The sequence below is a fragment of the Salvelinus fontinalis genome, chromosome 13, assembly GCF_029448725.1.
Source record: "Salvelinus fontinalis isolate EN_2023a chromosome 13, ASM2944872v1, whole genome shotgun sequence".
Lineage (NCBI taxonomy): Eukaryota > Metazoa > Chordata > Actinopteri > Salmoniformes > Salmonidae > Salvelinus > Salvelinus fontinalis.
The window spans coordinates 12,287,100-12,308,635 of NC_074677.1; the positions used below are offsets into that span (position 1 = coordinate 12,287,100).

The 21,536-nt window shown below is 40.7% G+C and overlaps 1 protein-coding gene across 6 annotated transcripts in view; it reads right to left on the reverse strand.

Annotated features, from left to right (window-relative positions):
• Positions 1–21,108, reverse strand: part of LOC129868086 (calpain-5-like) — a 69,764-nt gene extending 48,656 nt beyond the window's left edge. The window contains exons 1-4 of one of the 6 annotated variants that reach the window (XM_055941713.1): positions 20,515–21,108; positions 19,575–19,615; positions 4,856–4,948; positions 3,541–3,706 (exon numbers count right to left, since the gene is read on the reverse strand). In XM_055941713.1, coding sequence (XP_055797688.1) covers positions 3,541–3,705 — 165 coding nt within the window. In that variant the 5' untranslated portion in view covers position 3,706; positions 4,856–4,948; positions 19,575–19,615; positions 20,515–21,108. Of the gene's footprint in view, positions 1–3,540; positions 5,948–19,574; positions 19,616–20,514 lie in introns of those variants that run through there. The other 5 variants (XM_055941712.1, XM_055941710.1, XM_055941714.1 and 2 more) reach the window with 5 other exon arrangements.
• Between the last annotated feature and the right edge of the window lie 428 nt (positions 21,109–21,536).

Here is a 21,536-nt window from a genome sequence, read left to right on the forward strand (position 1 = left end):
TGTCTGTTACACATTAAAACATCAATACCTCAAGTGAAATTATGACTGAAATTGCCTGAAATAGGCCTTCCTCAATACTGATAGGTATTTCAATATTGAGGAAGGCCTATTTCAGACCATTCAAATCAAATCAAATGTTATTGGTCGCATACACATACAGTATTTAGCAGATGTTTTTGCGGGTGTAGTGAAACGCTTGTGTTCCTAGCTCCAACAGTGCAGTAATATCTAACAATACACAAGAATACACACAAATCTAAAAGTAAAGGAACGGAATTAAGAAATATAGAAATATTAGGACGAGCAATGTCAGAGTCTGGAACATAAATATATTTATACCACAGCATTGTTGAATACTAGTTTCTGATTGGTTAGAAGGGTATTCTAGAATGGATATTAAAACCAGATAACTGAACAGATGGAAAATAAATGGGGACACCTCAATAAGCACCTACACATGCAGACTGTACTTGCTATAATAAGCATATAATAAGTATCTGAAGAATACGTACGATAGAATAGTATATGTACAGCAATAGTTGAATAGGATGAGCCTTGACAAGAATACAGTATATATACACATATGAAATGGGTAAAACAGTATGTAAACATTATAAAGTGACCAGTGTTCCATTATTGAAGTGATCAGTGTTCCATGTCTATGTACATAGGGCAGCAGCCTCTAAGGTGCAGGGTTGAGTAACCGGATGGTAGCCGGCTAGTGACAGGGTACTGGGTGGAGGCTGGCTAGTGATGGCTATTTAACAGTCTGATGGCCTTGAGAGCTGTTTTTCAGTCTCTCGGTCCCAGCTTTGATGCACCTGTATTGACATCGTATTCTGGATGATACCGGGGTGAACAGGCCGTGGCTTGACTGGCTGAGGTCCTTGATGATCTTCTTGGTCTTTCTGTGACACCAGGTGCTGTAGATGTCCTGAAGGGCAGGCAGGGTGCTCTGGTGATGCGTTGGGCTGACCGCAAAACCCTCTGAAGAGCCCTGCGGTTGCGGACGGTGCAGTTGCCGTACTAGGCGGCGATACAGCCCGACACGATGCTCTCAATGGTGCATTTCTTCAGCCTCCTGAGGTTGAAGAGGTGCTGTTGCACCTTCACCAAACTGTCTGTGGTTGTTCTTTCGTAATATGGACTTGGTCTTTTACCAAATTGAGATATCTTCTGTTAACCCCCCATACATTGTGTGACAACACAACTGATTGGCTCAAATGCATTAAGAAGGAAAGAAATTCCACAAATTAACTTTTAACACCTGTTAATTGAAATGCATTCCAGGTGACTACCTCATGAAGCTGGTTGAGATGATGCCAAGAGTGTGCAATGTTGTCATCAAGGCAAACGGTGGCTTCTTTGAAGAATCTCAAATTTGATTTGTTTAACACTTTTTTGGTTACTACATGATTCCATGTAAAAATAACGAAATAAGTAGGTGTGTCCAAAGTTTTGACTGGTAATGTAGGCTTATTGTACATCATATGGGCATACATCGTATTTCACTGTTTAGAGGTATTCAAGTTCATTGTGCAGTTGTAGCCATGTACTGAAGTTGATGGTGCTATGCTTTGTAGTACATGTGTGGCAGCACCCCTATGATCTCAAATTAGTACAGTCAGAATTACTTTAATTGCGCTGTATGGTCCTGTATAGCATTAAGTCATCATAGGCATGTTATAGCCATGCATATTGTATATAAGAGATGTGAATTGGAGATTGCATTCTGTCATTCACTATTGTATCTTTATTTATCTCTTCACTTGCAGACCACACACACACACACACTTTGGTTGAGGCAGGTTTCCAGACCACCAAGTGCCTTAGCCCATCCATACACGGTGCGGTGCTGTTCCGTGCCTGTGCATCTTCACCGTTATTAAACCACCTCAACTGGAATCCTACCTGAAATAATGTTTACATATTTTGCATTACTCATCTCATCATATGTATATACTGTATTCTATTCTACTGTATTTTAGTCTATGCCACTCCGACTTTGCTCGTCCAAATATTTATATATTCTTAATTCCATTCCTTTACTTTAGATTTGTGTGTATTGTTGTGAAATTGTTAGATATTACTTGTTAGATATTACTGCGCTTTTGTAGCTAGAAACACAAGCATTTCGCTGCACCCGCAATAAGATCTGCTAAACATGTGTGTGACAATACAATTTGATTTGATACATGTCTGTCTTCTGTGCCCTTACCAGCACACGGCAGCGAACACATAAAGTAAAACCTAACCTAAAGAATGTACTGTCCACCAAGTCCTCACTTACAAACAACCACCATAAAAAGTGAGAGAAAGAAATTGGAATATCCTGTGTCATAGAGAGATGGAGGTGGAAATAGCTCTCCTCCTTCCACCTTTCAATTCTCCATGCCTCTCTGCTAAGTCACTAAGCGACCCCACGTCAACCACCAAAACGCTGTAAAATGACAGGCTGACACCGCCACACAGACCCAAACAGGCCATCTGTGTGACCCAGTTATCACGGTAATAAACGCTGCCTGCCGCACCACACTTCTCATGTCTAGCTGCTCTGGGACTGGAATGAGCGGCACTCTGGGGGAAAGAGAGGAGATGGGTTTGGGAAGGAGGAGAGAGGGAGAAGAGAGGGAGGGATGGATAATTGACTTGGACACTTCCTAACACTTTGTCTGGCCCTAGGCACCAGCTTAGCTTTTTTTTTTTTTTTTTAGCTTGTGTTGGTTTGGTCCCCCCGTGGGAACATCTGAATCCACACACACACATCTCCACACACACACACACACACACGCACACGCACACGCACACGCACACGCACACGCACACGCACACACTACAGTCAGTGTTCTTGGCAAACCAGATGTCTTTGCTATTCTGAGTGAGTGATGCTGTTCAGCAAATTATATGGTAAAAAATGCAGCTCCCATTAAGGACTACTGAAGAGCCCAATATGGGTGCCGGGGGCTGGTCTAGTGGTAGTGTTGCTGTCCCCTGATTCCACATTTCCCCGGGAGGCAGGGGTTCGATCCACGACTGCGCCATTTTCAGTGTTGTGTCCCTCTCCTCTATGTCCCCATCTCAGTCTACTTCTACCCTGTATCAATCAATAAAAATACAAATACTCTCCTTCACAAAAAATACAATATACGTTTGGATATTTTGGCTACTATCTTCTTCTTCTTCATAGTCTGTGGTTTTACACAGGAAGTGAGGGTGTGTGCGTTTAGCTCCAGTCTACCAAGCATGAACCTAAATTGCACAACATTTGCTGACCATGCCAGCCCAACGTAGCCCACCTCAGTAGTGTGAAAAGGATATGTAAGTGTAAACGTGAGGAGAAAAGATAATCTAGGGACAAGTGTAGAAAATGTGCGTGAGCTATACACACTATATTGCAACGTATTGCAAAGGTGTTTATATGTCTCTGTCCAAATAAACCATGAATATATTTTCGAAAGAAAAATGGTGTGCTTGCTTCAGCAGTCTTAAAAAAATGTTTTATGGTAGTGGAAGAAGTAGTAGTAGAAGTAGCTCACTCACCTGGGGTCTCTTCCAGTGCACACGTCCGATCCTGTTGCCCTGGTAAAAGAGGGTGTCATCCACTGCGGGGAAGCGCAGGTCCTCGAACAGCAGGCCGCTGGCAAGGCACTGCCTCTTCAGGGTGGAGTACTGCTGCCCCTCGAAGGCCTTCACAGACGAGAACATCCTACAGCCCGTAGGGACCACACACAGGAGACAGGGGGCTCTGTTAGTGACCTGGAACTGGTCTCCTACCAACAGGTCTCTTATATCCTTGAAGATTAGCATGTGTCAATGTTATTACATTTTACCTTTTGGGTAGGCTACACTATGGACAAATACACACACGCATGTATCAAAAGTTGTGATACAAGAGTCCGTAATAGCAGAAAATAAACGTAGATAGACAGAGCTGTTGAGGAAACAAGCTATTCTACTTGTAGTCACAGAGCAACGAGCTGTTGATGACCTCGTCATACGATGAGACAGGAGATCAAGGACTCAACAAATCACCATGGAGACGAAGCAGGATGTTCTCTTCGAGGTTAATTTGACACTTCAGATTTGCTACTGGCCAGTGACGAAACAAAATGGCTACCAAATTGCCTACACAGTACATACAGTTCTAACAGGCTTGTATAGAATGAGCTGACTAATCAAAAGGCTTATCTGTTAGCTACACAGCTGGTTTCTTTATATTTTTTAATTGTGCTTAATCCTACAAAGACAATCTAAAGGCCATTGGGAAATAAACCAATGGGAAGGATTTTCTGCATAGCAACTCGATTAAATAAGGCACACTGCTCTTTTGCCTTGGGAGCAGGATATGTAATGAGATCTTATAGAGGGCCAGAATGGGAAGAGGAGGAGTGTGTGTATGTGTGTGTGTGGAGAGGTGAGGTGAGGTGAGGGTAGTTAGGCTACTTCTCTTTAAAATCACGTAACATTGTCTGTCTGATGTCGACTCAATCTCAAATGTCCCAGGAATACACTGGCAGAACTGAACTGCAGACATATCGTTCACTACAGGAGCATGGAAAAGATGGATGGCAGAAGCCTTTTAGAGGCAAACTGTCAACCAAACACACCGCACACTTCAATACCAGCCAAAAAATCATCCAGAAACACCAACAGCAATATAAAATGAGACACGATAAGAAGAATGATAGTTGAATACAGAAGCACATAGACCATCCACTATATTTTTTCTCATCCTTATGGTTTTTAGCTTTGAACCTCGCTCCAGGGTGAAGTATAACCTAGGTACAGATCTAGGATCAGCTTCCCATCCCCTTATCTTAACCTTAACCATTAGTAGGGAAAATGCTAAACTTACCCGAGATCAGCGTCTAGGGGCAACTTCACCCGACAGTACTCTAAGCTCAGTTTGACCTGCTGTCTTCTTTCAACTTCTCTTTTCTGACAAGGGCTTGTAATGCAACAGCAGCACAAGAAAAAGTCAGTGTTTAATAAAAAATTTAAAAAATCCAATTGAATACAACATTTAAACAAAGGAAATACAGGCCGTCAAAATGTCAACTCAATAAACCAAATTCTTTACATAATAAAAAAGCTTTATGGCATTTTCTTGTGCTCATCTTGAAGTGGTCTCCGGAGACATGAGATCACAGAAAAACAGAAAATGGAGGAATGCCAAATCAAATCTCTAAAAAGGTTCTAAAATCATATTAACTTCGATGAGTGAAGTAAGCCTTTCATATCAAGGGATGAATACATAATCTCCCAGAGGAATAAGGAATTATTTTAATTTAACCCTATTTACTGATGCAGATTTAGGCTAGACATTTGAACTACAGTAGCCTACACACGTCTGCCTATAGAGTAAAAATTTGTATTTAACAAAGTATTGAGATAAACTTTTGTTATTGACCAAATACTTATTTTCCACCATAATTTGCAAATAAATTCATTCAAAATCCTACAATGTGATTTTCTGGATTTTTGTTTTCTAATTTTGTCTGTCATAGTTGAAGTGTACCTATGATGAAAATTACAGGCCTCTCTCATCTTTTTAAGTGGGAGAACTTGCACAATTGGTGGCTGACTAAATACTTTTTTGCCCCACTGTATGGTAGTGTTTTTTCCAACCTGACACAAACTTGTCTTTGTGTGACTTAGTCATAAGACTGGGCGTATAGCCAAGATCCGTTTGGATGCGACCGTAGCATGTGCCATCCCATGGGTTTACTACATACAGGAAGTCACACGTATGGAAACTTGCAGAAAGGAGCATATTATAGTAGAAAGAGGACGAAGGGAAGCGCTACTGAGGTACACTATAGTATATTTTGGTAGATAGAAGGTGCTCTTTGGTAAAAGGTGTAAATAGGTCATCAAAAAGAAAGGAGGACCAAGGCACTCTTCATATAATAAATTAAAATGCCTTTGTTTCTATTGAACATGCCATACTAATAAAGGCATTTTAATTTATTATATGAAGAGTGCCTTGGTCCTCCTTTCTTTTTGATGAGCATATTATAGTGTTTACTGTTGTGAAGGCAGTTAGACGGTTGAACCCTCAAGCTTTCTTAAATCTGCACAGACAACTAATTGTCTTTTACACACTATCTGCTGACTGCAACATATACAAAAAGGATGTACTTCTCTATAAAAGTTGAGACACTGTTCGTTGGGCCTTAAACTGCACAACTGTTGAAGTGCATAGTTAACTGCTCCATTTTTTAAAATCTTTTAATAAAGTTGTTTTGAAGAACACAGTCTCTTCTCCTTTTGGTTAGAATTACCACCACAGAGGTTACAAGTGTTCTGTGGTTGTGAGGCTGGTTGGACGTAGTGCAAAATTGTCTAATACGACGTTGGAAGCGGCTTATGGTAGAGAAATTAACATTAAATGATCTTGCAACAGCTCTGGCGGACATTCCTGCAGTCAGCATGCCAATTGCATGCTCCATTAAAACTTGCGATATCTGTGGCATTTTAGTGGCCTTTTATTTTAGTGACTGTTTAATCAGCTTCTTGAGATATGCCACACCTGTCAGGTGGATGGATTATCTTGGCGGAATTATTTTGGGGTGGCAGGTAGCCTAGTGTTTAGAGCATTGGGCCAGTAACCCAAAGGTTGCTGGATCGAATCCCTGTGCTGACAAGGTACAAATCTGTCATTCTGCCCCTGAACAAGGCAGTTAACCCAATGTTCCCCAGTAGACCGTCATTGTAAATAAGAATTTGTTCTTAACTGATTTGCCTAGTTAAAGAAAAGGTTCCATTTAAAAAAAAAGTTATCTTGGCAAAGGACAAAAAATCTTGTCAAAGGAGAAATAATCACTAACAGGGATGTAAACAAATTTGTGCACAAAATGAGAGAAATAAGCTTTTGTGCACATGGAACATTTCAGGGATCTTTTATTTCAGTTCATGAAACATGGCACCAGCACTTTAAATGTTGAGTTATTATTTTTGTTCAGTATAAACTGCATAGACTCACTCTGTGTGCAATAATTGTGTTTAACATGTTTTTTGAAGACTTCATCTCTGTACCCCACACATACAATTATCTGTAAGATCCCTCAGTCGAGCAGTGAATTTCAAACACAGATTCAACCACAAAGACCAGGGAGGTTTTCCAATGCCTCAAAGAAAGGAACCTTTAAGTAGATGGGTAAAAAAAGCATACATTGAATATTCCTTTGAGCATGGTGAAGTTATTCATTACACTTTGGATGGTGTATCAATATATCAAATCACTACAAAGATACAGGCGTCTTTCCTAACTCAGTTGCCGGAGAGGGGGGGAAACCGCTCAAGGATTTCCCCATGAGGCCAATGGTGACTTTAAAACAGTTACATAGTTTAATGGCTGTGACAGGAGAGAACTGAGGACAGACCAACAACATTGTAGTTACTCCACAATACTAACCTAACTGACAGTGAAAAGATGGAAGCCTGTACAGAATACAAATATTTCAAAACATCCATCCTGTTTGCAACAATGCACTAATGTAATACTGCAAAAAATGGGGCAAAGCAATTAACCTTTTTTCTGAAAGCAAATTGTTGTATTGGATTTGCCTCAAACATACTACTGAGTACCACTCTCCATAATCGCAAGCATAGTGGTGGCTGCATCATGTTATTGTTATGCTTGTAATTGTTAAGGACCGGGAATTTTTTTCAGACAAAAAATAAACGGAATGGAGCTAATCACAGGCAAAATCATAGAGGAAAACCTGGTTCAGCCTGCTTTTCACCAAACGCTGGGAGATGAATTCACCTTTCAGCAGGACAATAACCTTAAAAAGGTCAAATCTACACTTGCTTACCAAGAAGACAGTGAATGTTCATGAATGGTTGAGTTCAAATTTTGTCTTAAATCTACTTGAAAATGTATTGTAAGATCTGAAAAACGGTTGTCTAGCAATGATCAACAACCAATTTGACAGAGCTTGAAGAATTTTTTAAAGAATAATGGGCAAATGTTATGCAATTTTTAATGGAAGCCTCTCCAACATAATCCAGGTAGAATCATGTCTAGACACCTTACTTTTACAATCTTTACTAACGACATGCCACTGGCCTTGAGTAAAGCAAGTGTGTCTACAGGTATACATGTCAGCTACTACAGCGATTGAAATAACTGCAACACTAAACAAAAAGCTGTAGTTAGTTTCAAAATGGATGGCAAGGAATAAGTTAGTCCTAAATATTTCAAAAACTAAAAGCATTTTATTTGGGACAAATAATTCACTAAACCCTAAACATAACTAAATCTTGTAATAAATAATGTGGAAATTGAGTTAAGTGACTAAACTGCTTGAAGTAACCGTGGATTGTAAACGGTCATGGTCAAAACATGTTGATACAACAGTATGTAAAATTGGGAGAAGTCTGTCCATAAAAAAGAGCTGCTCTGCCTTTTTAACAACATTATCAACTAGGCAGGCTCTAGTTGTCGCACCTGGACTACTGTTCTGGCCCTTAAATGTACATGGAGAGCTAACAATAACATGCATGTAAATCTCTCATGGCTCAAAGTGGAGGAGAGATTGACTTCATCACTACTTGTTTTTGTAAGTGCTGAAATGCTGAATTCACCAAGGTGTCCGTTTAAACTACTAGCACAGTTTGGACACCCGTGCATACCCCACAAGACATGCCACAAAAGGTCTCTTCACAATCCCCAAGTCAAGAACAGACTATGGGAGGCATACACTACTACATAGAGCCATGAATACATGGAACTCTACTCCACAACTGATGTCAGCAGTAAAATGAGATATGAAAAACCTTATGGAACAGTGGGGACTGAAGAGACACACACACAGGCACAGACAGCATAAGACACGCATTCAACACACACTTACACATGGATGTTGTATTGTAAATATGTGATAGTGGTGTAGAGGCCTGAGGGAATACACTAAATGCATTTGGTAAACTGTTATGAAATGTAATGTCATGTAATATTTTATACACACTACCGGTAAAAAGTTTTAGGACACCTACTCATTCAAGGGTTTTTCTTAATTTTTACTGTTTTCTACATTGTAGAATAATAGTGAAGACATCAACACTATGAAATAACACATATGGAATCATGTAGTAACAAAAAAAAGTCAAAATATATTTTATATTTGAGATTCTTCAAATAGCCACCCTTTGCCTGGATGACAGCTTTGCATACTCTTGGCATTTACATTGTCATTATGGCGTGTTGTGTGTACATTGATGAGGGAAGAAAAACAATAATACATTTTACAATAAGGCTGTAATATAACAAAATGTGGAAAAAGTCAAGGGGTCTGAATACTTTCTGAATTCACTTTAACTGCCTTAATGTTTCTGGACCTCAGGAAGAGATCCTTAATAAATACAAATCTCTTAGAGACTTACCCAGAAAGACTCACAGCTGTAATTGCTGCCAATGGTGCTTCTACAAAGTATTGACTCAGGGGTGTGAATGCTTATGTAAATGAGATATTTATGTATATCATTTAATACATTTACAAAAATTACAAAAAACAAACTGTACAACACCTAAATAAGCTGCACAACACCTGAGCTGTCAATCAAAGCTCCCAACTTCTAGATCTGACCGTTAAACCAGTGAATGTTTCATACCCACACTCTGCTTCCCTCCATTTATTCATAATATGAATGGACAATTATGGACTCAGTGTGCATCTTAAGCAGCACCCTATTCTGTATAGAGTCCCTATGGGCTCTGGTCAATAAAAAGGTACACTATATTGGGAATAGGGAGACATTTGGGATGCTACCACAGCCCTCAGACTCATAGGGCTTATGCCCTCAGAGCTGTGAACCTTTCCAATAGCCATGTGCATAAAGCGTCTCAGAGTAGGAGTGCTGATTCAGGGTCAGTTTTGGCTTTTATATCACAATAATAAAGACCACATGCACAGGGGGAACCTGATCCTAGATCAGCACTCCTACTCAGAGATGCCTGATAAATATGGATCCTGACCTACAGTATACAGACCTTTGGAAAACAATTGTCTATGCTAACTCACAATAATTTTTTAAATTAATTTTGCTTTTCAGAGGTGTTCGCATCTGCTAAAAACCTACTTCACATGGAGACCATCACCAACATCTGCCATCAATAGCCTATTCACTGATGGAACCCGACATTTGATATTGTCATAATGAAATAAATAGCCTACCCCTAATATTGATGAAGGCAACTGATTAAATTCAGACTCACTGATGACATTTTTCAGCAGAATACCTGTGGAAATGATGAGGTTGCAGTTGGAGGCCTAATGTGACACAGATGGTGCAGAGGAGTCTCGATCGTGACTGCAGCGGAAAACCCCCCATGCTGGCACACACCTACTCTCTCCCACACTACACAAGCACAAATGGGTAGATGGCTGGAGCTCGGAGATAAGGTTCAATAACTTACACGGTCATGTATATGGTTCAGCTGCAATCAACAGCTAATAGGCCTAAAGCCTAAATGTAATTAATTGGAGAGAAGTTGATGAATCTGAATAACAGGTCTATAGGCTAATGTTAGGCATACTAAACATGTTTCTATTTAACAATATTAATATCATTATCATTATCTTTACTTTGTAACAAGTGTTTGTTTTACTGGATAGCCTTCTGGCAAACAGCTTCTATCTCAAGGCCATCAGACTGTTAAACAGCCACCACTAACATTGAGTGGATGCTGCCAACATACTGACTCAACTCCAGCTCACTTTAATAATGGAAATTGATGGTAATTGATCAAAAATGTATCACTAGCCACTTTAAACAATGCCACTTAATATAATGTATATGTATATACTGTACTCTATATCATCTACTACATCTTGCCATCTTTATGTAATACATGTATAACTAGCCACTTTAAACTATGCCACTTTTATGTTTACATACACTACATTACTCATCTCATATGTATATACTGTACTCGATACCATCTACTGCATCTTGCCTATGCCGTTCTGTACCATCACTCATTCATATATCTTTATGTACATATTCTTTATCCCTTTACACTTGTGTGTATAAGGTAGTAGTTGTGGAATTGTTAGGTTAGATTACTCATTGGTTATTACTGCATTGTCAGATCTAGAAGCACAAGCATTTCGCTACACTCACATTAACATCTGCTAACGATGTGTATGTGACAAATAAAATGTGATTTGATTTGAGCAGGTCATTAATGTGCTTACTTCTTCCACTAGCATAAAATAATTTTAGACAACTAAACAAGCGCACGCACACACTTTTACTTCTGGAAATATTTTCTAGTTGTGTTTGTGTGAATTAGAGATCTAGTCACCTTAACAAATCCATTTGAATACCCAATTACTTGTGGATATTTATTCACTCCTTAAATGAGACTAGAAAATATGGTTAGATCCTGCTATTATGAATGCTCAGATATTTCTCTTCTAATATAAACAGGTATCAGTATGGGTGAACATAAACTAAACTTATTTGCAGACAATCTTTTGACATACGTGACCAATATTGAAACCGCAATGCACGCCAGCTAAAAATATTTTCAGAATACTCTAAAATCTCAGGATATAAAATTAACGTGGGAAAAAAACGAAATAATGGCAATAAGAATAAGAGAATACCCCTTGATCTACACCAATCCCATTACTCAACAATATGACAGCAGACCGATGGAACAAATCTTCCCATAAATCTAACAGGTAGAATGCATCTCTTAAGAATGACATGGCTCCCAAAGTTTCTATAATTATTCTAGGTAAGACCAATTACCCCACCAAAGACAGTATTTTAAAAAAGTATACTCGGTCATAAGACTTTTTATGGGCAAATAAAACTCATGAAATAAATGTAAAAAGTTTGACATCTTCCTATGTCTGCGGGTGGTTTTAACCTTCCAGACTTGGAATTGTATCGATTCGCCATCCAAGGCTTTTACTTGCCACATATTGTTACATGCACGAAAGAGGTACAATGAGTACATATTGAAAGCGCTTATGCTCATCCTCAGAATCTTTTTATGTTTTCAAAGGATAAAGCTAAGAACATTAACTTCATAGTTAAGAACACTATAACATGGAACATTTGACGTATTCTACAAGAACCAATATCAGTCCCTAAAAAACACAGCCCTATGGAACAATCCTTGGATAGCTTTTCAGAATTCACCAATAAATTGGTCACATGGAAAACTAAAGGCATAAAAAGGATAAATGACTTGGTAATAGGAAATACTTATTTCCATGAAAGCATTAAAAAGCTATTTTGGATTGACCAATGCAGATATTTTAAAATACAAGCAACTTAAACTTCACAATTTTGTTTTGAAATCTTTGGACATCAGAGCAATCTTGAGGGAATCCTATTTCAGTCAGAAAATGATATTCATATGATAGGTAAGCTATAAGAAACCTTGCAGAGAGTTTATCCAACTGACAACTATTGGAACCAAGACTTAAAAATAATGGATATTGGCACAAGACTGAGGGAATGTTGGAACATAACTAAATTACAGTTCACTAAAATATATACGCTTAACCCAGTATAAACTAATGTATAGAATGCATTAGACAAGAGACAAAATTCACAAATTCTACAGCACAATGGCAGAGTCATATCTTAAGTGTAAAACTAACAATGACTCAATAATCCATGCCTTCTGGGAATGTTATATAGTCCAAAAGTTATGGGTGGAGTTAAAAATGTGGGTGTGAGAAGTAATACAATGTCAATTTACTTTGAATCCGTCTGTCTGCATATTTCAAGACATGGCATACGAGGGTGCAGTTAAATACCCGATGGGTTGGACGATACTTTTCTCATCAATCATCTTGGATAAACATATACATAAAAACGGGAGAATTATTTAGAAAATAAATAAATCAATCAATTCTCTGTCATTAACACAATGGAAAGGACAAATGCATGATTATCTAAATGTTGAAAGTGCGTGAGCGGCGGAGAGAAACAAAATGGTGCAGTTTGAGGCCATGTGGCGGAGAGTGATGCGGGCGCTGGTGGAGATGGGGGTGTGCACATGTGGGTCTGGGCAGGTAATTGACATTTGTGTGATATTGTCGTTCGTATGTGTATGTGTTGTATTGTAAACTCAAATGTTATAAGAAAATCGTACAAAAAAAGGAAACATTCAGGTGCATAATAGAACAGCAATCAGTTATTTTGCTGAAATTACTATAATTAGAAACTCAACCGTTCACTGAGATGATCATTTTTGGGAGGGAGATCACATGGTTGAAGACCTTGAGGCCTTTATAAGCAAACATGAGAGCAGACAATATTTTAGAGACTAATTTTTCCAGGGTCCCATCACCAAGTAAAGTAATGGTTGTCAGCTCGAAGTCCCAGTGAGTCCCAGTGACATTATCAGCAGTAACGCCAAAGTATCCTTGACCAGTCTGTCTATCAAAACAATATCTAGTGAAGACATCAATAGAAATGCCACACAAACAGTGAGTCGATTCCTGGTCAAGTCCATAAGTAGCTAGTGCACAGGGCTAATGATTGTATGCAGGCATCTAGTTCTGACACCATCCAGTGAACTTCACTTGCCAAGTTCCAGTGATGAAGAAACTCTATGAAGGGGTGTCAGCAACAATTCCAACCTTCTCTGGGCTAAAAGAGGGGATGCTCTTATGATCACTAGGAACTGAGAGGTAATTCAATGATCCAGATCTCATGTGAGGTGAGACGTCAAATGAACCTTGCTCCTCCACAGCTGGAAGGAGAATATCTGATGTATTCGTTGAGGTCAGCCAGTTTGTAGGTCGCATTCTTTCTCAGCTGAAAGATATTTCCTTGTCAGGATTCCCATCACCATGTGAAGACATGCTTGCATGTCCACACGTGTTTGTTGTATCTTCACATAGTCTCTCAACCAAGAGCCTTCAAAAACTCTAGTCATGAGTTTCAAATCAAAGCTGTTCAATGTGTGTGAGGTCCTAAGAAAATGATCTGATCGGTTTCTATTAGCATCTACCACTGCTGCAGAGTAAAATAGACATTTCTTACACTGCAATGACCAGTAAACATAATGAATCAGCCTTGGGAAGTTTTGGTCAACATTCAGCAGGGATTGTTTCGAATCAAGTCTCCAGACTGTGGAGGAGCAAGGTTAATTTGCCCAGACCCACTGAGCTCTTAGAATACATATACAAGAGGATATTGGAACAGTCAGCTATAAAGTGAAAATCCCTCTCTCCTTCACACTCCTCCCTCTCCACATCTAAGATTACTTCAAGAGCAAGACAGTCTCCAACACCACAACATATCACCTGTGATATTTTGGTCAAGACTGGAAGCTACTGGAAGCTACCTGCATTATTATTCCAATCCATCTCATTTAACTGTTGGCTCAAATCAGATGCATACCAGCAGTACAGAGTCAGACAGTACCAGACACTACCATCCCTACTACATTCTCTCCCCTCAGTGATGATCACCTTCATGGCGAGACTATTATGAGAAAGAAATTAGTTTAAAAAGAGGAAAGTTACTGGTTTGCAGTAATATTTATTTATACCTTGTAATAAAGATACACAGACCATGCAGCAAAGTCCCTTACCTAGCCGAGCTACAATGAACCCCTTTAGTCTGCTAGCCCACAAGCCTATTTTCTGTCCCTGAACATACATCACCAGTTACAACATTGTCAAAACATTCCAATGGCACCGGAGGAAATGGTTAGGATACCGTAAAACGGCAGCCAATTGTGTTTTTTTTAGCGTTATTTGTAACTTATTTTGTACATTATGTTTCTGCCACCATCTCGTACGACCAAAAAGAGCTTATAGATATCAAGACAGCAATTACTCACCTCATACTGGACAAAGATTTTTTATTTAACGAGTCGGACACTAAGGATTTACTTCAGACACACGACAAGGCCCACGTCCCCATCAAAGAGACGGACATATCGGGGACGTAGGTCAGGGTTCCTTGTAAGGATCCAACAGCGAGTGGGCAATCTGCCTCTACCATAAGTCCTATTAGTCAACGTACAATCATTGGATATCAAAATAGACGAGCTACGATCGCAAATATCCTACCAACGGGACATTAAAAACTGTAATAACTTATGTTTCATGAGATGTGGCTGAACGACGAAATGAATAACATTCAGCTGGCGGGGTCTACGCTGCATCGGCAAGATGCACCTCCAGTAAGACAAGGGGTGGCGGTCTGTGTATATTTGTAAACAACAGCTGGTGCACGAAATCTAACATTAAGGAAGTGTTCAGGTTTTGCTCACCCGAGGTAGAGTATCTCATGATAAGCTGTAGACCACACTATTTACCAAGAGAGTTTTCATCCATATTTTCCGTAGCTGTCTATATACTACCACAAACCGATGCTAGCACTAAAACCACACTCAATGAGCTGTATAAAGCCATAAGCAAACAGGAAAACACTCATCCTGAGGCGACGCTCCTTGTGGCCAGGGACTTTAATGCAGGGAAACTTAAATCTGTTTTACCAAATTTCTATCAGCATGTTAAATGTGCAATCAGAGGAGAAAATAAACTCAAGATCACACACAGTGATGCGTACAAAGCTCTCCCTCGCCCTCCATTTGGCAAATCTGACCATAATTCTATCCTCCTGATTCGTGCTTACAAGCTAAAACTAAAGTAGGAAGCACCAGTGACTCGGTCAATAAATAAGTGGTCAGATGACGCAGATGCTAAGCTAAAGGACTGTTTTGCTAGCACAGACTGGAATATGTTCCAGGATTCTTCTGATGGCATTGAGGAGTATACCACATCATTTACTGGCTTCATCAATAAGTGCATCAAGGATGTGGTCCCCACAGTGACTGTACGTACATACCCCAACCAGAATCCATGGATTACAGGTAGGCCGCACTAAGCTAAAGGGTAGAGCTGCCGCTTTCAAGGAGCGGGACGCTTATAAGGAATCCTGCTATGCCCTCCAACGAACCATCAAATAGGCAAAGCGTCAATACAGGACTAAGATTGAATTATACTACACCGGCTCCGACACTCGTCGGACGTGGCAGGGCTTGCAAACTATTACAGACTACAAAAGGGAAGCACAGCTGCGAGCTTCAAAGTGACACGAGCATACCAGATGAGCTAAATTACTTCTATGCTTGCTCGAGGTAAGCAACACTGAAGCATGCATGAGAGCATCAGCTGTTCCGGACGACTGTGATCACACTCTCTTTAGCCGATGTGAGTAAGACCTTTAAACAGGTCAACATTCACAAGGCCGCAGGGCCAGACGGAATACCAGGACGTGCACTCCGAGCATACGCTGACAAACTGGCAAGTGCCTTCACTGACATTTTCAACCTGTCCCTGACTGAGTCTGTAATACCAACATGTTTCAAGCAGACCACCATAGTCCCTGTGCCCAAGAACACTAAGGTAACCGGCCTAAATGACTACCGACCTATGGCACTCACGTCTGTAGCCATGAAGTGCTTTGAAAGGCTGCTCATGGCTCACATCAACACCATTATCTCAGAAACCCTAGACCCGCTCCAATTTGCATACCGCCCCAACAGATCATGCAATCTCTAATGCACTCCACACTGCCCTTTCCCACCTGGACAAAAGGAACACCTACATGAGAATGCTATTCAATGACTACAGCTCAGCGTTCAACACCATAGCGCCCTCAAAGCTCATCACTAAGCTAAGGAACCTGGGACTAAACACCTCCCTCTGTAACTGGATCCTGGACTTCCTAACGGACCACCCCCTGGTAGTAAGGGTAGGTAACAACACATCCGCCACACTGATCCTCAACACGGGGGCCCCTCAGGGTTGTGTGTTCAGTCCCCTCCTGTACTCCTTGTTCACTCATGACTGCACGGCCAGGCACGACTCCAACACCAATCATTAAGTTTGCAGACGATACAACAGCCTGATCACCGACAAGTATGAGACAGCCTATAGGGAGGAGGTCAGAGACCTGGCTGTGTGGTGCCAGGATAACAACCTCTCAAAGTGACCAAGGCAAAGGAGATCATTGTGGACTACAGGAAAAGGAGGAATGAGCACGCACCCAATATTGACGGGGCTGCAGTGGAGCAGGTTGAGAGCTTCAAGTTCCTTGGTGTCCACATCACCAACAAACTATCATAGTTCAAACACACTAAGACAGTCGTGAAGAAGGCACGACAAACCTATTCCCCCTTAGGAGACTGAAAACATTTGGCATGGGTCCTCAGATCCTAAAAAAGTTCTACAGCTGGACTATCGAGAGCATCCGGACTGGTTGCATCCCTGCCTGATATGGCAACTGTTCGGCCTCCGACCACAAGGCATTAGAGAGTAATGCGTATGGCCCAGTACATCACTGGGGCCAAGCTTCCTGTTATCCAGGATCTTTATACCAGGCGGTGTCAGAGGAAGGCCCTAAATATTGTCAAAGACTCCAGCCACCCTAGTCATAGACTGTTCTCTCTGCTACCGCACGGCAGGCGGTACAAGAGCACCAAGTCTAGGTCCAAAAGGTTTCTTAACAGCTTTTACCCCCAAGCCATAAGACTCGTGAACAGCTAATCAAATGGCTACTCAGAAAAAAAGTTTATTTTTCTTAAGGATTTACCCCTTTTTTTCAAGTTTCAGCTTAAATGACATGCCCAAATCTAAATGCCTGTAGCTCAGGACCTGAAGCAAGGATATGCATGTTCTTGATATAATTTGAAAGGAAACACTTTGAAGTGTGTGGAAATGTGAAATGAATGTAGGAGAATAACACATTAGATCCGGTAAAAAGATAATACTAATAAAAAAACATATGTTTAATTTAAAAATAAATAATTGTACCTTCATATTTTAAAAGGCAAGAGAAAGGCCATAATGTATTATTCCAGCACAGGCGCAATGTAGACTTTGGCCACTAGATGGCAGCAGTGAATATGCACAGTTTTAGACTTATCCAATGAACCACTGTATATCTGTTCAAACTGTTGTATCAAGACTGCCCAAATGTGCCTAATTGGTTTATTAATACATTTTCAAGTTCATAATTGTGCACTCTCATCAAACAATAGCATGGTATTATTTCACTGTAATAGCTACTGTAAATTAGACAGCGCAGTTAGACAAACAAGAATTTAAGCTTTCTGCCCATATCAGATACTGTATGTCTATGTCCTGGGATTTTTTGGGGTTTCTTACAACCTCATGCTAATCACATTAGACTACATTAGCTCAACCATCCCGCAGGGGGGGACACTGATCCTGTAGAGGTTTTAAGGGCTTGTAATTAAGCATTTCACTGTAAGGTCTACTACACCTGTTGTGTACAGCGCATGTGACAAATAACATTGGATTTGAACAACTTTAGAACAGATTTAGAACTAGATGAAGAAAAAAAACATCTAAATCCCTCCAAACTGGACTAGGTCTATACTATAATACTCTTCATTTATTTTATTTAACTTAACCTTCACACAGAAACACGTTTCTCAAAGTACCATCTTGTTTTTGCAACGAAAAACCATATAATCCTATCTCCGTTTTGGAAATGTTGGTGATGACAGAGAGAGCTTGGTACTATAAGGTTCTATCTGCATTTTAGTCAAAATGTAGTTATTAGCATAGCCTTGTTCTGTTCAATGTTCTCTACCATAGTAGTCTAAATACCCCAAATCATGTTGTTAAATTAAAGAGAATACAAGATTGAACTTTAAAGCAAATTATCGCAGAATCATCTTTTTGCAGATAGTCCCATATGCTTGATATTTTGAGTTGTAGTCAATATGAATCATTCAGAATGTTGATATTACATACAACTATGAACTGACATGTACAGAACATTTCTATTTTACAATAAACTCCTGATACACAAAATCAGTAATCATGTGAAAATGAAAAACGCACATATATAGTTCCTCGTTGCAAGGGTAAATTTGATAGACTACTAGAACATCAAGACCGAGAAAGACCGAAAAAGACAGACAGAGGGGTGGGACGAGAGAGAGAGCAAGAGAAATGGGAAGGGAGATCCCCCTCTTTCTCTTTGGTGGTGTGGTAATGTACAGAGAGATAGAAATAGGGGAATCTCTCTTTCCATCCCTGACTGTGGTAGCGCAGAGAGAAAGAAATAAAACAACTAAGAGGATATCTGCACTGGTTGGCTGGTGGAGGGGTGCACCACAGGCAGGCAGGGCTTTCCCCTTGCCCCTCCCTCTCCATGAATGTGTTATGAGGAGGGCTATCCCAGCCAGCAGCATCATGCCATCCTTTCTTCCTCTCTGCAGTATCCTTTAGCCAGCCACTAGCTGGCCAATCCATGCATCTGACACCAGGGGTTTATTCAGTGATGTTAAATGTTCTGAAGGTTGCAGATAGAAAAAGAATGAATCGAGCACACATGGTTCCCTATTTCTATCTGAAAGACAATTTCTGCTCTACACAACACATTTCTATCTGAACGTACTGTTTCATCATCCTCAACAGTCTCTCCTAAACCACCAGCCATGGGATTACCTTGTAACCAAGGCATCATAATTGTCTATAACTAAAAGGCTTGCCTATATGATTAATTAGTAAAAGAGTTCATTATTGGAAAGATTGGCTACTTACATGAGAGAGAGCTTTCATCCAGTATATGGTTTCACATAGACCTACATATAAGAATCAGCAAGGGAGTTAGTTGTATGTTATTCAACATCTGTCAGATGACATATGGTTTGACAAATGGCTAGCATATGACAATTTAAGGCAGTCAGGTTTATAGTAGTTATTTCTTATTTTTCAAAGGATTGTTGGTGTTCTGCATTAGATCTGGCCATTGATATACATTTGCCAATAACAGTAGGGCATTTACTCAAGTCTGTATGTAACTGTTCAGGTTTGGGATTTTCGGTGTAAAACATAAAAATTATAACAATAAGATTATAATTTGGGAGCAGCTGCTTCTGGTAGCTAAGGGAGACGATGGGATGCGCGTGGGTGTTGGTCTCAAAATCCGACAATTCCCAACTTGGTCATCGCATCTCCGGAGGAGCAAACTAGCAATGCATTCTTCTGAAATAAATCGATTGTCAAATAAAGCGCGAACCCTGCTGGATGGCATAAATAAGAAAATAGGGTTTTACTAGAAATCACGGTTGCAGTAGGCTACTTCAACTACAGGGATAGGCTATTCTTTTATGGGATAATATGTTGTTATTCTGTCGCCTATTGTGGACAGCGCAAACCCTGGCTGGTAAACGCATCATGCACAGCTTCCGTCGCGCGCGGTAGCCCACAGCACGCGACCGGTCAAATTGCCCCCTCGAGCGGAACGCTTAGTGAACTGAATGCAGCTCGGCGAGGCGTAAATGGGATCATGTCTCCCGTGCTTTGAGGACAACACACGTCGTGACAGCAGCTCGCATGCCTAACCTACTGTATTTTCTTTCCAACCACAGTCGCCTCATCCCCTCTTCACCACACAGCCATCAACGCGTATTGCGCGGATTACAACAGCAGCACCTGAGGTCCCTAATGCGACTGAGGCGGTGTTGTTTTCCACTGTTACCTGAACAGAGCTCCTCTCCCTTGGGCGACGTGTTCTCTCCGTTCCTCCAGGAATCCAGCGGGTCGGGTCTGGCAGTCCCGGCCGGGGCTGTGGTGATTCCTCCTCGGTCCTGCCTGCGCGACGCACCCCCCCCCCTCTGAACCGCTTGCGGATCTCGGTCTCCTCTCTCCTCACGCGCACGCCAGGGAGGAGCCTACGAGGAGCAGCAGGCTGAGCTGCGGACTGAGTATGTGCGGCGTCGGTGTCTCCCCACACACACACTTAAATACAATACTGTACATTATTTCCCGTGCGATGAGTATGCAATTATGCCGTGGTGGCCGAGGGAAACAAAGCTGAGATCCTTTGAACCCACCATCTAAGTGCCAATCTTATTATGCAGGCTTATTCGCCTACGCAGTGTCCTCAGTCTGAAAACATTATGCGGGAAATGTCTTCAATAAGGTATTGGTCATGTCGGATATATGCAATGGATGAGGATTCCTAAGAAATGTAATCCCTGAATTGGAAATTGTTTGTTACACTCACGTGACTACGATGTGCAACAGAAGAAATGGACTGGTATAAACCGATGGAGCGAGGGACCAAGGAAGCATCCCAGATAGCGCTCCTTTCTCCCGAAGTGTGCACTTGTTCACTTCCCTTCATGGATTTGAATGGACATTACTGGTCTATGCCAACTCCCTCTAGAGCCAATCAAATGCTTTTAAATTTGTGTCAAGTAGTGAACGAGTGCACACTTCAGGAGGAAAGCGAATATTAGGATTCACCCCCGACCATATATAGTCATGTTACCTGTAGTATTCTTGTCTAGGTTTAGCGTACTCCATGTTGCACACAGATGATTTGAACCTATGGTAGGGAGGCATTTCAGTTCACAAAGCATGATACATTAGTTACCCATAACTTCCCTCAATCTGTTCAAAGGACTCCATTTGCCAAATGCCTCACCCACCCTGCCATACTAGTACTCAACATCAGCTTCCTTTACAAACCAGCTGCAACCTCCGCAAATCAGAGAT